Source organism: Oryza sativa, chromosome 3 (genome assembly GCF_034140825.1).
Source record: "Oryza sativa Japonica Group chromosome 3, ASM3414082v1".
In the NCBI taxonomy this organism is placed as follows: Eukaryota; Viridiplantae; Streptophyta; class Magnoliopsida; order Poales; family Poaceae; genus Oryza; species Oryza sativa.
In genome coordinates, this window is record NC_089037.1 from 23,714,211 (window position 1) to 23,728,992 (window position 14,782).

Below are 14,782 nucleotides of genomic sequence, written 5' to 3' on the forward strand. Positions count from 1 at the left end.
GAAATTCTGGACACAGAATTCACGCTGTTTCCGGTGCTGTGTTGATGTCACCTTCAGTCCTTCACTATGAAATTCTGTAGTAGTAGTAGCCTTCAGTCTTGTACTTGCAGCAACACACAAGTTGTAGCAGCTTCAGTTTTTGTTTTGACCATGTACCTTCGACTTCAAGCTGAATGTGACAGTAAAAAAAAAAGAAGAGGATTTTTCCCCTATCTATACAGCAATTCCTCTCTTCAGACTTCAGAGTGCTGGTGAAACTACCCATATACTTTTTCTCTGAACTTGATTGGAATGATCAGAGGTTTGGCCATGTCATCATACATGAACAGCAATCTTTCTAATTGGACTCCCTCACATCACAGGTGAACAAGGTTGGTTAGTTCTACCTCCAAGTCCAAAAGGCAACTACTTTTTTCTTTCTTTCTCTTGGGAGTTCCCAGTGATGGCAACCCTTGTCTGCCACTTTGCTTGGTACTGCTACTGGATCAAGTGACCCATCATAGGATGAGAGGACAAGATCCTAAGCAAGAAGGTATCCTGAAATTGCAATCTTCAGAAACTATTATGTCCACTCACTCAATCAAGATTACAAGGCATCCAAACTAGTAGTAGTACTACATCTTCTTTGTCAAATGCATGTTGGGCATGTGTTATTCCTTGGACTTTGTTTGTCTGGCCACAGTGGTCACCACAGGATTCCATGGGAAGCTGCTCATGTCCAGAAGCCAAAAGAGGAGAAAGTGACAGCAAAAGCTTGCAAAATGTGCAGGATTAGTGGGCCAAGAAAACAGATAGACAGAGAGGAGCTTTGTTTGACAAGGAAGGAGACAGTGCAAAGAGAATATTGGGAAGCTTGATGAGGCCAATAAGTGCTCTTTCTTCCTCGGCAAATTCTTCACTGAAAGTAAAAACCGATCGATCGATTCTCGTGTGTCCTAATCGGGCACGTCTCTCTTCTCTGTCGTCCTCTCGTGCATTCCCTTTGCCAATCACAGTAATCTAATCTCTGAACATTGGACAGGGACGGCTCGTCGAGGCTGCACCTGTCGAAACGGGGAGAAATTAAATCTCTGAACATTTGGACAGGAATTTTCAGCACTTGGTTAGTTATACTTTGTGTAAAGTTTATATCTGAAAGGTGACATTACTTCGACGAAATCTGACGAGTGACAAGGCTCTTGAGCATGATTCAATGCATGGCGTAGTTTTGGTTTATTCAGGATCGAGGTGATCACAGACCGAAAGAGAGCATTTTGGCTTTACAAAACGAATCATCATGGAAAATTCATTTGCTGGTAGTGTTAGGCACCTTTGTAGCTTCTGTCTTTTTTTCTTTTTTTAACTTTCAGGTTTTCTTTTGACAAACCAGTCACTTTTTTCTCTTATCAAATTAGCTACTGTAGTAGGCTGTATTCCTCCAGATCACGTCTCATATGATCGTTCAAGCTTCAGCAAGAACAGTTGGGGAATGTTAGATTTGGGAGGCGAGAATCTATGTCGACCCAAGGAAAGATGAAGGTTAATCGTGAATGCTAAAAGCAACTCCAGTGAAATTCTTGACAAAACATATTTCACAGATGAATCTCTGGGTATTGTTTTGGAAAAGACAATACTCACAGATTGCGCCAAAAATGCTATTCCCTCTGTTTCTTATTTTTTTTATGATGGTGGTTAGTTAAAAAATGAACTAACCAACGTTTCTTTTTTTTTAAAAAAAGGATTCTGATATCCCATGTCAAAATAGATATGTTTCTTTCAAGCGAAAAAGGCAAAGAATGAATAATCAATGACAGCTAAAAGCCAATTCTATCACACAAGCATAAGTACCGCATGGATTCATAAAAGAAAAGGTGAGCATGTGAGCATAAAGCATAGTTGGAGCTGGGAAATTGCAAAGCTATCATAAACATACATTCAAATTTAACAAATGCAGAATGTTTAATAATATCACAGTGGTTCATGTCAAAATCCCTTTCACATGAGTTGCCAAGTATACCATGGAAAAGCAGTAACTATTCTTCTCAAGCACATCAGATACGCTCTATAACCCACATCAGATAAAATCGATCAAAATTTAAGCAGAGCAAAAAATGTTAATCCCATAGCCATCAATTGAGGTTACTCACTTGCTCTAGCAAATCCTGTAAAATCTACTTTCACATACTCAACCTCTAAATTGAGCTGCACTCCTCATCATGATATTTGCATTTCCTTACCCATGGACAAACTTACATTCTCTGATTCTCCCTTTTCCTCTTCCTCCTCCTCGCCCTCGCCGTCGCCTCTGCCCCCTCCCTCTCTGCACAGGCTGCTCCCTATGCACTGCGGTGGTATTTGGCACTTCGGTGGCCTTTGCCTTCTGTAGTAGCTGCTTCTTATGCGCTCTGCTGATCTCATCAGAATCGGAACTTGACACTTCGGTGAGCTGGACAGAGTAATCCTTCGCTTTTCACTTTGGCTGCATCCGACGCGGTATGGCGTCCTCAGCATAATCGCTCCCATGCGGTTCGACAGTCTTGACAGCGTCATTCTTTTTCTCTTTGGCAGTCTCAACAAAATCAGGGTTTGCACGGCCAGTAATTTGCATTTTCAGCTCACCTAAATCTTTGGTGAGTAGGTCTAGAGCAATGAAATGGTGGAAGTTTTCATCATCGGCAACATCAGCCTACAAAACCAAGCAGGAGCAAATATATAACAGCATTCCCAACATATAACATTGGAGTTCACATGCAAATTACTTGCACAAGCTTACATTGGCTTGAAACTCGATGTGTTCGAGGCCTTTGAGCACTACTCTGATTAGGGTACCCTGCGGGATCTTCTTTATCTCGATGTCATGTATATCAAGGTGTGACTCATGGTAGAAGTTGAATGCTGTATAAACAAATCCTACAATTTCAGGCAGAACATTAAAAAGGAATGCCATTTTATTCGAGGATAGGATTTTTCTAACCATTGTATGTTGAAAACACAAATAAAATGCTGAGAAACAGCAAAAAACAGTACCATGATTTAATGAACTAAAGAGAAGACTCTATCGAAATTTATGCCAATGGACAAATTCTGCAAATGTTTTGATCATACTGACAAAGCAATTGCTACACTTTACAATTCTATTTACTGGCTTTGATCAACCACACAAGTTTTCAAGACCCAATTGAACATTGTATTACTTTAAAAATGTAACTTAGCAAAGGCAAAAACAACTGTCAACAGTCGCCGCAATGTTACAATACTGGCCTCAAATATGCTGCATCATTGGTGTTACCTTCATGACTCATGCTGAACTAACTATTTGGAGTCAACCCTGAAAATCTAATGAAGTCATGAATCACCCAATAACTCCGAATAACACATGAAGCACAAAGAAATATAATGCTAGGTGAAACCTAATTATCCAATTCTTCTTCCACCAGGCAAACCAACCTAAAGCAAGACACTTTTTATCTTCTAGGTTATGATTTAACAGGAATGCACGTGCCCATTTTATTTGGAGATAGCTAATAACATCCTAATAATGGACAAAGAAAAGAACAGAACAATGGAAAATTAAATAAACAGGGGAATAGAATATCCCATGCCAAACCCCGCATCAATGTTAAGCTTTAAGAGTTATGAACCTGTCCTACAGATTTGGTAATATACCTTACTATTTACTACACCATAAGAAGATGGTGAATTTTGAAAGAAATGGGAAGTGAGCTGTTGGAGCCAACAAACCAGTCCTTTTGGACAAACCATGAAATCCTTTTGGATTTAAAGTGAGCATGATCAGTCCAATATTAGAAAAGCATGGCTTCTGTTTTATGGTTCAGACATAATAAAAATCCACATTGGTGAACTATTTGATGAACCCTCAAGGACACCACATTTTGACCAAAAAACAAACAAAAAAATCAGATTTAATAGAATGACATAACCAATAATGGAGATAAATATGAGAAAAATCCACCCATTATACCTCTTTCTGCAGATTAAGCAAAACTTTTTAATTGCTTTATTCAAACTAATAACAAATGATAGACATGGAACAATTGCTTTGCTTTCTACTTTGCAGTTATAAAGAACTAACAGGCCGATATACAGAGAACTCCCTATGAATAAGATGAATATGGGAAAAGAGCAAGAATGATTAATGCAGAATCCAATCAAGTATGCACAAGGCAGACCAATTTTCTTGGTACGTCAATCAATAATCTGCAGACTTTACCTCAAACCAATCAACTATACACCAATTTTTTTCTTCATATGTCGATTACCAATCTGCATGCTCCCATCTATTTGGCAAGCCCTAATATTGAAATGGATCAACTCAAGAAACAAATAGGAAGCAACCTACATAACATGGGCAGTCTATTTGCTGACTATTCTTCATATGTTCTAAGCCCTGCCATTTCAAAACCAAGAACTTTGTGCAGCTGATCATTTGGTCAATCGCCAATGAAGACAATGGCCATAACTGACCCAAAAAGGGACTAGGAAATGAGAAATCTCATTCTCATGCAATCAAGAGATGAGATAACTAAACTCAGGAGGTCAAACCTGACTCAAGGAGGTAGCGATAGACAGCAGCATTGAGGTCATTTGCCGTGAGATCCTCAGGATTCAACCCTGCCATTGGAGCCCACGCGAACAAAGCCAATGCTTTCTTGGAAGCTAGCAAAGAGACAAGACTTGTATAACCTACTAACAAATAATTGGGAGCTATGCGGCAAATGTGAACGATTATCTAACCAAAAAGTTTAGCGACAAATAAGATACTTGCACTCCTTGAAAGAATGCTTGCTAATGGCTAACACCAGCAATTTGTGTGACATTGTCTTCATCCAAACCAGCAAAGTTTTCTTTGCAAAATTTCACCAAACCTTATGATTCCATCCTTTTGTGATGAAAATGGTTGACGTGATTTGGCCAAGAATTGACTAAGTCAGAATTTTTGCGTCAAAAAACAAGACAGAATTTTGCAAACATTTCGGCAACAGATCGATCGTAGCCAATACAAAGGCAAATTTTGTCTTTTTCAATAACTTTGTTCTATTATATGGCCTATTTTGTTCTATACCGAGCAAGTCAACAGTTCATAAAAAAAAAGACTTATTTGTCACTATTTCTAAGTTCTGACCGTTGTCTGTTATCTGAATTTTGTTGATTCAAATGCATGATGTTTTATGGGAGCATAGCCTCGTTCTGAAATTGCCTTCTTCGCGACTCTGCTGACATCATCATCGCCATTGTATGTGTGTGTTTTATCCATACCTTTTTTTTTTTTACTTTCTGTGTCCTTTTTATCACTGTCTTAAGAACGATGGCAATATGTGCTGCTGCAAGTTAATCCTAACAACAAGATGAATTATGCAAGAATGGAACCTGATTTCTACAGATTCTGCTATACTTTTTTCAGACTGAGTAATCATAAGGTAGACAAGTAATACTTCTGTCTCATGTTTCAGAGTTAGCGAGAATTCATATGGGCCGAACTATTCAGTGAAACAAGAAAGAGATAGTACAAATATGCAATGGCCCGATCAATGACAACTTTTGTTCACAATAAGCAGGGAAATAAATGCCCGTCTCTCCTCACACGTGTTAAAATTCTTATCAAGCAAACAAACCAACAAATTGAATCCAGAAAGAACAATGGAATGAAGGAACAATCTACCATACGACCAACCAAGTAGGAAAATTTATTCATACGAAGCAGGATAAACCAAATGTTAATCAGGGAAAATTTCTTCTTCTTTGTCTTAATTAAGAATTCACATGAATATGTCTACTTGGCGAATCCAAAACATACTAGTGATATGATGAATTGGACCCAAAGAAAGAACAAACAAAAGTGAAATGCCACAATCCTATCAAAACAGCACAAAGGTAAGCATGTTCTTCTGTTCATACTACAAAACTCAATCCAACGCAACAAAGCAAGAATATCACCCATCTTTATATTTACTGAAACTAATCAAGAACTGACAAGCTATTTGCTGCTGCCCCACGCGTCAGGTCGGATCGACCAAAGAAAGAACCCCAAACGGCCGAAACCCACAATGCTGCAACACACAACGCATTATTCGATTCCAATTCATCCTGAGCCGTACAAACAACGCCAAGAAGATAACCCAGACGCGTCGCGAGCCAATTGGTGAACCCCAATTTCAAGAACAGGAGGGAGCGCCCCAATCGCAAAAACCAAGAAACGGAGAAATGCTAACGCGCGGGGGGGGGGGGGGGGGGGGGGGCAGTCGGGGTTCGGGAGGAGGGCAATGGAGCCAAACCTGGCTCTCTCCCCAGGAGGTAGAGGACCGCGTCGGCGGCGGCCACGGATGTCGCCGGACTTGAGCGGCCGCGGCCGGGGCCCTCCCCCCGCCTTTGCCGGACGACGCTACAGCTACACCCTGTCCCTCCCGCGCGCGCAAGAAGCCAACCCCCGCTTTCTTGGAGTCCGGCAGACGGCAGTCAGGCAGCAGGCGATGAGGTCGGGCTCTGGCCTCTCTATCTTGCTCTCTCGCTTTGCCGGGGAGAGAGACCTCGAACTCCAAATCCTTGGGGTTCTTGGTGGAAGACGAGGAAGAAAAAGGGGAAGGCTTCGTTCGGAGAAGACGAGGAGGCGGGTTTGCTTCTTGCGAGGCGAACAAATATGCACTGGGCTGTTCTATGTGGGCTTATTTTGGTTGGGCCAAAGGCCCAAATCCCAGGGAAAATACTACTGTACACTTCTTTCATTATTGAAAATAAAATGATTGTTTGTCCGTATAACCACCTAGATACCTTAAAGAAATAAGCTAAAATGTCAAACCCGGTATATTACAAAGTAAAACCTGCATGCGTATCTATTGTAGATTTTAATTTGATCTTTTGAGTAATTAATGGTGAAAACTTTTGATTAAATTGCATGAACTTGTTTTTGGCACAACACAATATGTTGATGAGAATGCAAGCACCGGGGTTGTGATTCCATTTACGAGTATTCAAATCCTAGTGGTTATAAATATTACACATACACATGCACTTTTAATAAAAATATAATGAAGTCAGTAATTTGTTACTCCTTCCGTTTGATATTATAAGTTGATTTGACTTTTTTTCCCAAAGTCTAATCAAGTTTATAGAAAAATATAGAAATATTTTCAATACAGAATAAACATATTATAAAAATATATTCAATGTTATATTTAATTAAACTAATTTGGTCTGATAGATTGATGTTGCTAATTTTTTTTCTATAAATTTAGTCAAACTTAAAAAAGTTAGATTAAGAAAAATGTTAAAACGACTTATAATACTCCCTCCGTTCTAAAATATAAGCATTTTTAGTTATAAATCTGGACAATTGTATGTCCAGATTCATAGTGAAAAGTTGTTATATTTTAGAACGGAGCTAGTATAAAACATAGGGAGTACTGATTTATGTCTCCTTAAGCATGTATTAAGTAACGTACTTATGGACATGTACACCTTTCATTTAATTGCGAAAAGAAAAATGATTACGAGAGAGGGGAGAGGGAAGTCCAGAGATTAGACCATCAGGATACAGGGACGATTGAGTTACACACTAGACGCAGATAAGCAGTGGTTGCAGGCAGGATGATGGGGAGCAAGAAACCCAGAACTCTGCATGTACACGGAAGGAGAACAATCCTCAGGCCGTACGGTACCGTAAATTGTTCAAATTGATCTTGGATTTAAAATCAGAGCCTCAGTCCTCAGAGGATGTTGCATCGCGGCAAAATCACAGAAATCTACAGCTTTTACCTTATTATGTTTGGATCCAGGAACTTAACTTTAATCTTTATATTTAGACACTAATTTAGAGTATTAGACTACTTACAAAACTAATTACATAAATGAAAGCTAATTTGCGAGACAAATTTTTAAAGCCTAATTAATTCATAATTAGATAATGTTTACTGTAGTATCACATAGGCTAATCATGGATTAATTAGGCTCAATCGATTCGTATCGCAAATTAGTCCAAGATTATGGATGGGTTTTATTAATAGTCTACGTTTAATATTTATAATTAGTGTCCAAACATCCGATGTGATAGAAACTTAAGGGCCTCTTTGAATCGTATGAATGAAAAAAACAGAGGAATAGGAAAAACATAGGATTCTGACAGGAATACAATTGTAAAACAGAGAATTGTAAAACACAGGAAAAACACAGGAATGACCATTTGATTGGACCACAGGAAAAACGCAGGAATCAGATGAAAGAGATAACTCAGAGGAAATGTTCCAAGAGGTTAGACCTCTTGCAAACTTTCCTCCAAAATGTGCATAGGATTATTCATTCCATAGGAATTTTAAAGGATTGGATAAGATTCAATTCTTTGTTTCAAAGGCCTTCATAGGATTTTTTTTCCATAGGATTGAAATCCTCCAAAATTTCTCTATTTTTCCAACAAATCAAAGGGGCCCTAAAAGTTTTAATCCCATATAAACAGGGTAACATTGAACAGGAAAGCTGGTCACCAGGAACTCTGCACAGATGTGATGGTAACCGCTCTACTATCGCGGTCACCAGACTTACCAAGCCGGGTATGAATTGAGAAATCTCCATGTAAACGGAATAAGTTAACAGAAAATCAAACAAAAAATTAACTTAAAAGTATAATATGTCCAGATTTTATCAGTTTTCATCGGTAGGTGCTAATCGACAAAACGCTAGCTAGGGAGCGGTTTCCAGTAGCAATCTGCAAATCAAGAAAGAAAGAAACGAATATGTATACCAGTCGGCAAAAAGAATTACAGTAGTAGTACACATCTGAACATACACACACGTAAAGGTGATCAATTTCCGAAAGATTCCAATGCAAAAAGATGACAAAGAGCCAGGAGATGGTATTGATAGAATCCAATGTAGTAGCATCCATGCAACGAAAGAAAGAAAAGGGGGGCAAAATTCAGTTGGCCATTTCCCCTTCTTAGAGTCCGAGGCCTAGAAGCAGCCTCCCCGCGAGGCGAAGCCCACCGGCGAGCAGGCCGCGGCCCTCGGCGAGCATCATCCGACCGCCGTGAACGTCCATGCCCGGTTCAGCCACCGGCGCCATCGCCGGCGCCGGCGGCATAGCCGTGCCCGTGTACTCCACGTCGTCGAGCAGGCGGCGCGCGTCGGCGGCGGCGACCATCCAGCCGGCGGCGAGGAGCAGGGCCAGGAGGCAGGTCGCCGTGGCCAGAAGCTGGCTCGCCGCCGCCATGGTGTATGAATCGATCTTGCTCGTGTTGCGTGGTTCGTGTAGACTAGCTACTCAATCCGTCAATGCACCTGTGACTGTGACACCGTGTGTGATCGAGCTTGTGACTATATATATATATATAGGCGTTCGATCGATCTAGCTGTGAGCACCAACAATTTGACGCCGATTCTTCGTGTGGGCGTGTGGCCTTGTCGTGTCGGTGCACGCATGCGTTCCGTTCCGGGGCGTAGTCAAAGCACGGCGCAATTGGCTAAGTTTGTGTTGGCCGACCGGACCGCATGTGCAGGCACGTTGGTTGAAAATACATGCGCCGCATATACATACATATTACATACACGCGGGCTCAGCTAGCTGGCTCCTGCACACATTATGCACCCCCACTAAGGTTGATTAATAATTACCTGATCGACTTGACCTGCATTACAGAGTCATCAATTCAACGGGCAACCGAACTACTCCCTCCATCTCTAAATATTTGACGCCATTGATTTTTGTGAAACATGTAAAAATATATAAAAGTATATATTTAACAATTAATCAAATGATATGAAAAGAATTAATAATTATTTAAATTTTTTAATAAGACGAACTGCTAAATATATTTAAAAAAGTCAACGATGACAAATATGACAGATGGAATATAATAGTTGTACTACTGCCGCATAACAAGATTTTTACCCCCCTTATTTTTTTCTTTAAGAAAAAGGCACGGGAGCCTTGCTGTAATATTGGAAGAGGAAACATGCAAGGGAAAATTTATAATGTACAACAATTAATTAGTACTCCCTCCTTTCCACGTTATAAGATATTTTGGTCTCCCATCCCTCGTCTAGATTCACTAAGGGGTTGTTTGGTTGGCTACTAAAGATTGCCATGCCAAATTTTAGGTATACCATAATTTGTCAGTATAACTAGGTTGGCTCCTAAAGGTTGCCATGCCAAATTTTAGTCATGCCATAATTTGTCAGTATAAGTAGGAAGGCAGCCCGCGCATTCACTCGGGCATACATCATAGGTTTCATTTGAAAACGGATCATATTTATTGGATAGCCTCTGTCATGTTTTGGAAGTACGTTTCCTCAACAAATATTTTTCGTTAGCATCACTTTGATAATTTCTCTAAGCTATATACTATATACTCCCTCCATCCCATAATATAAGGCATGGTCAAATTTGGCACAGTCTTCAAAACTAACATTTGATTTGTAATTATAATCATCTTAAAGTAAATTTAAATGTCTATCCAATGATATTAATTTTAGCAAATAAAATTTAATTTATATTATAATAATTGTTGGTCAAATATTTTTAAAGTTGAATCTTGAAATGTGTGCACGCCTTATATTATGGGATAGAGGGAGTACTTATATAGTATTTCATTAATCTGTATAAGCAATATCTATAATCTTCACTATCATCTAAAAAAGGAGCTAGACCTAGTTTGTTTAGAAAACATACTTATTAAATTAAAAGCAAGGTGTTTTTTTTCTTTTTTTTTATTGAATGCTTTGGGCCCCATTGGTGAAAACGTAAGACCTAGCTAAACTCATTGTTCCTTTTCCCCCGCCATACGGTTTTCATGCAGCTCCTAGTCACCGTGTTGAAATGTGGTCATTGCACCTATGGAGGTTGTCTTGTGATTCATCGTAGTGGTGATCACATTTTTGGTCAAGCTTAGTTAGTCCTATTTTCATGTCATGTTATATTGTAAAATCTAAATGGGTTCCAAAGTTAATCCTTCAAGTATATATATACAACAAAATAATATTCACAGACGATTAATGTCCATATATAGGGATGATTCACCTTTTGAATGGTCAATGCACAAAGAAAATAAATGGAGTTACCCGGAATACGTAGAAGGTTAGAACAACACGCTTGAACATAGATCAATGATATACTAAGAGTGCATTAAGCACCATCTAAAGTCAATTAAATGGTTACATAGTTTAGAGTAAATACATGAAAGATCATTTAGCTTGCTTGGATTATTTTAGCACATTTTTTAAAAAATCACAAAGTAATTAGATTTTTTGCTCTAACTAAAGCCATTGGATTTTCTATGCATTGGTGGTTTGGACTTCATATTTTAGTTAGTCCTATTTGCTTAGATAGTGTATATCTAATTTAGCTATGCATGTTTGAGAAACAACATATGATGATGCAACCTGTATTGGATTATTTTGTAATTCTTTTACAACAATTCAAATGACATGTAAAAGGGCAGGGGTGTTCTTCCTCAATAAAAAAATGTTTCATAGTTCGCTTTGTAATTTTTGTTTGGATATTATTGATTTAATTTAGCTATGCGTGTTTGCAGAATGATGTATAGTGATGTAATATATGTATCCAATTTGTTTAAGGTATTTCAATCATATTTGGATGGTATGAAAAGCGCGTGGGCTGAATGTGGTCGAATGTCATATTTTGTATATAGGAAAATATAAGGATATGGATCTTAAATTCCTAGTTTATTATAAACAGAGCAACAATTATGTTAGAAATCAGATGTGTAGCTCTTAAAAATTATGGTTGTTTTAATATATTGATTATCTCTCTTTTATAGTTTACTCCGACCGAAAAATAGGGATGGATAGGCAGTGGTCTGCGCGCATGTGAGGGGGGTGAGGAGGTATATGCGATTTATTTTTCGAACTTCTCCAAATAATGTAACTTAAAGCCAAAGATAATAGGTTTAATTTTTTTCTAAAAATTTCTAAGATTATTTCTGATTTTCAGGAATATTTTTCGTAAATTTAATCTAACTGTTGAAAATAATGGGTCCATCGATTTAATTGAAATATTTTATAATTTTAAAATGTGACATATGGTGACTTAAGTGTGCTCTAAGGCCGAGTTCTTTGGTTAACTTTCACAACTCACTTCCCTCGTTTTCATGCGTACGCTTCCTAAATTCCTAAACGGAAGTTTTTGGCAAAACATTTATATGTGGAAGTTGTTTTTAAATATCATATTGATCCATTTTTTTTTAAAAAAAATAGCTAGTACTCCCTTCGTCCCAAAATATATGTGGTACATTCTAGTATAACAAATCTGGACATACACCTGTTCAGATTCATTATACTAGGATGTGACACATCCAGTACAAGGTTGCTATATTTTGGGACGGGGGGAGTACTAATTAATGACATACTAATGTACCGCTCTGTTTTACGTAATTGGTGGGAGAGTTCCCAACTCTTGTTACTGAACACAGCCTAAAGGGTGTTTAATTGGTTTTTATTACGTATACTGATTTAATATGAAATAGTAAATGTTGTCATTTTGTTATAATTTTTCATTGTCATTCAGTTGCCCTGCAAAGGAGTATTTTAATTTTTTATATAGTAAAATACAACTATAATGTATATTGAATTATTTAATTAATTGTAAAAAAATAGTCCAAACAAATTAAAAATCAAATATAATTTTAGAAATTTTAAACCATTTAGCTATGTTTTTTAATATTAGGTTATTAGTTAAAAAAATAGAAGGGGAGAGGATCAGAGGAGGTATATGTACAGCAGGGTGATAGGCGGAGATTCGTTTTCCTTTGAGACATATTCCAATGGGTCCTAGTCTTTTGTTATCTATTTTTAAAAGATAGATGTAAAGATAAATGTGCTAGGCATTGTATTTAATAATATAAGCTAACTGTTGCCAATCATATGGTTTAAAAATCTATGTGATTTTTCTAAAAACGTATCGACTGACCAATTGGTAGTCTCAAGCAGTATAGGACCCAAAGAAATACATTTATTTTACTTGTTAAATGTAGTTAATTTGGGTATGGAATTCTAAATTTTATTGTAAATAATCTCATGCCGTGCACATATAAAAAAATAGATTTAGATGGTACATTTGTTTAAAATTTGTTATTATAAAACATGTTTTCCAATATTAATTAAGAAAATATTCAGTCAAAAAAATATTAATTAAGAAAATACTTGAAAATAGGAAGCCATGTCGCCCTCATGTATTAGGGTGAGGGTAGGATGTATGATACGTAACTATGTATGTATACCTAATAACGTAATGGATGGCATTGGTGGGGTGTGCGCCTTTCATTTTTTTTTCTTTATGTAAATCTGATGGTAGAAAATATGGGTCCACCGTATATTAGTGAAAATCAACGGTCATATGTTTTGTTTTTTTCTATAATTTGCTAGAGTGACACATGGTGCGATGAGAACATTTGTGGAATGTCACATGGCGGTTTGGAAGCGTTTTAGAATGTTTAATGAACTTTTAGTATATAATAGATAGATAGATGTTTGGTTGGTTGTCACACTTGTGTTATGTCTTTCCTTAGACGTAAACGTCGTAGACTTAAATTTTTTACCAAACTAATCACAATTGTGGTCAACAAATTGCTAACCTCACTTTATGTGGCATGATACACTTACAGCAAAGTGAGGTGTGTCAAACTTAGCCATCAATCAAACAACCCCTAACTTCCATATGAATTTAGACGCATATATATGAAGCACACACATAGGTTAATGAATGAATCTCTTCGAAACCCAAAACATTTTATGATGCAAAACAGAAAAAGCAAGGGCATGTTTGGTTCGCTCGCCCAGCTAGCCTAGCTCGGCAGCGCTAAACCATCTCTTTGCCAGCTTTCTATAGGCTTACCATGGCTATGGTTTTGCTTCCTGTGGCAAAGATTAATGACTAGCTGCTACAGATGAGTTTAATGGCAAAGATTAATGTATTTCTTTCCTGAGTTCTTCCGTGAATTGATTTTTTTTCTAGATCCAGACTGATTTGTTAGCTGTGTGTTTAAGAGTTGGTGGAGACAAAAATGCTAATTCGCGGCTAGTCACGCGAGCGCTCGCCAGCGCGACTGGACACACGTGGGACGTCTCGCGGAGGGGGGGGGGGGGCTTTTTTTTTTTTTTCTTTCCCCATTTCTTTGTCATTTTTTTGGTTTTTTATAACTCCTGTACCACGTCTTCTTCTGGTCTTCTAGCCATCACCATTTCTGAATGTGTTTACCTTGCCATTGTGTAAACATAGCTTCCATGGAGGCTCATAGGCAGGGACAGAGATAGAACGAAATGGAGGGTGGTGTCACTTACTTAATTTACTCTATATTAGATCAGGTTTAAGCTGATACGGGTGCTAAGTTTATATTGATAGGGATGCATACATGGTAAAAATAGATAAGGTATAGCTAAAAAAATATTCTTGACCGGTTTCCGGGGCATCCCTAATACACTCTACCTCCGCCCCTGCTCATAGGTCACAAGAAATTGGGCACTCGAGAAGAAATCATGAGAAATTGAGTAAACGAGGAGAGAAATCAATGAAATTTGGACCCGGGGGAAGTTAGAAGCGAATTGAGTTGTGGCCCGTCGTTGCCACCACGCCGTGCCGCTTCCCGGCTGCCGCCTGGTGAGGAAACGCACCCACCGTCCATCCCTCTCCCTTCGTGGTTGAGCAGCCCGCCACGGCCGGCACCGCCGAAATCGGCGTGGCGCCGCGCTCATGCCCGCACCAGCGCCAGAGCATGCCATGATCTGATAGGCTCCGGACCGAGCTGCACAAGCCCCTCCACTGCCTTTGAGCGGTTTAGTGCGT

At 38.5% G+C, this 14,782-nt stretch overlaps 2 protein-coding genes across 2 annotated transcripts; both read right to left on the reverse strand.

Annotated features, from left to right (window-relative positions):
* Positions 1–1,924: 1,924 nt before the first annotated feature.
* LOC4333424 (WD40 repeat-containing protein HOS15) lies at positions 1,925–4,730 on the reverse strand. The gene is made up of 3 exons (XM_015773656.3): positions 4,543–4,730; positions 2,753–2,889; positions 1,925–2,665 (listed from the first exon to the last, which is right to left on the reverse strand). Exons 1-3 carry the CDS (start codon positions 4,616–4,618, stop codon positions 2,450–2,452), a joined length of 429 nt encoding a protein of 142 aa, XP_015629142.1. The 5' UTR covers positions 4,619–4,730; the 3' UTR covers positions 1,925–2,449.
* Positions 4,731–8,707: 3,977 nt separating this feature from the next.
* Positions 8,708–9,282, reverse strand: LOC4333425 (uncharacterized). Its single transcript, XM_015774519.3, has one exon. It carries the CDS (start codon positions 9,194–9,196, stop codon positions 8,924–8,926), a length of 273 nt encoding a protein of 90 aa, XP_015630005.1. The 5' UTR covers positions 9,197–9,282; the 3' UTR covers positions 8,708–8,923.
* Between the last annotated feature and the right edge of the window lie 5,500 nt (positions 9,283–14,782).

Bases quoted from the DNA above. Each gene is read 5' to 3' on its own strand.
- LOC4333425 (XM_015774519.3), bottom strand. From the start codon at position 9,196: ATGGCGGCGGCGAGCCAGCTTCTGGCCACGGCGACCTGCCTCCTGGCC.
- LOC4333424 (XM_015773656.3), bottom strand. From the start codon at position 4,618: ATGGCAGGGTTGAATCCTGAGGATCTCACGGCAAATGACCTCAATGCT. The intron at 2,890-4,542 runs GTTTGACCTCCT...CTGAAATTGTAG, and splicing joins TCGCTACCTCCTTGAGTCAG to GATTTGTTTATACAGCATTC. The intron at 2,666-2,752 runs GTAAGCTTGTGC...TTGGTTTTGTAG, and splicing joins ACATCGAGTTTCAAGCCAAT to GCTGATGTTGCCGATGATGA.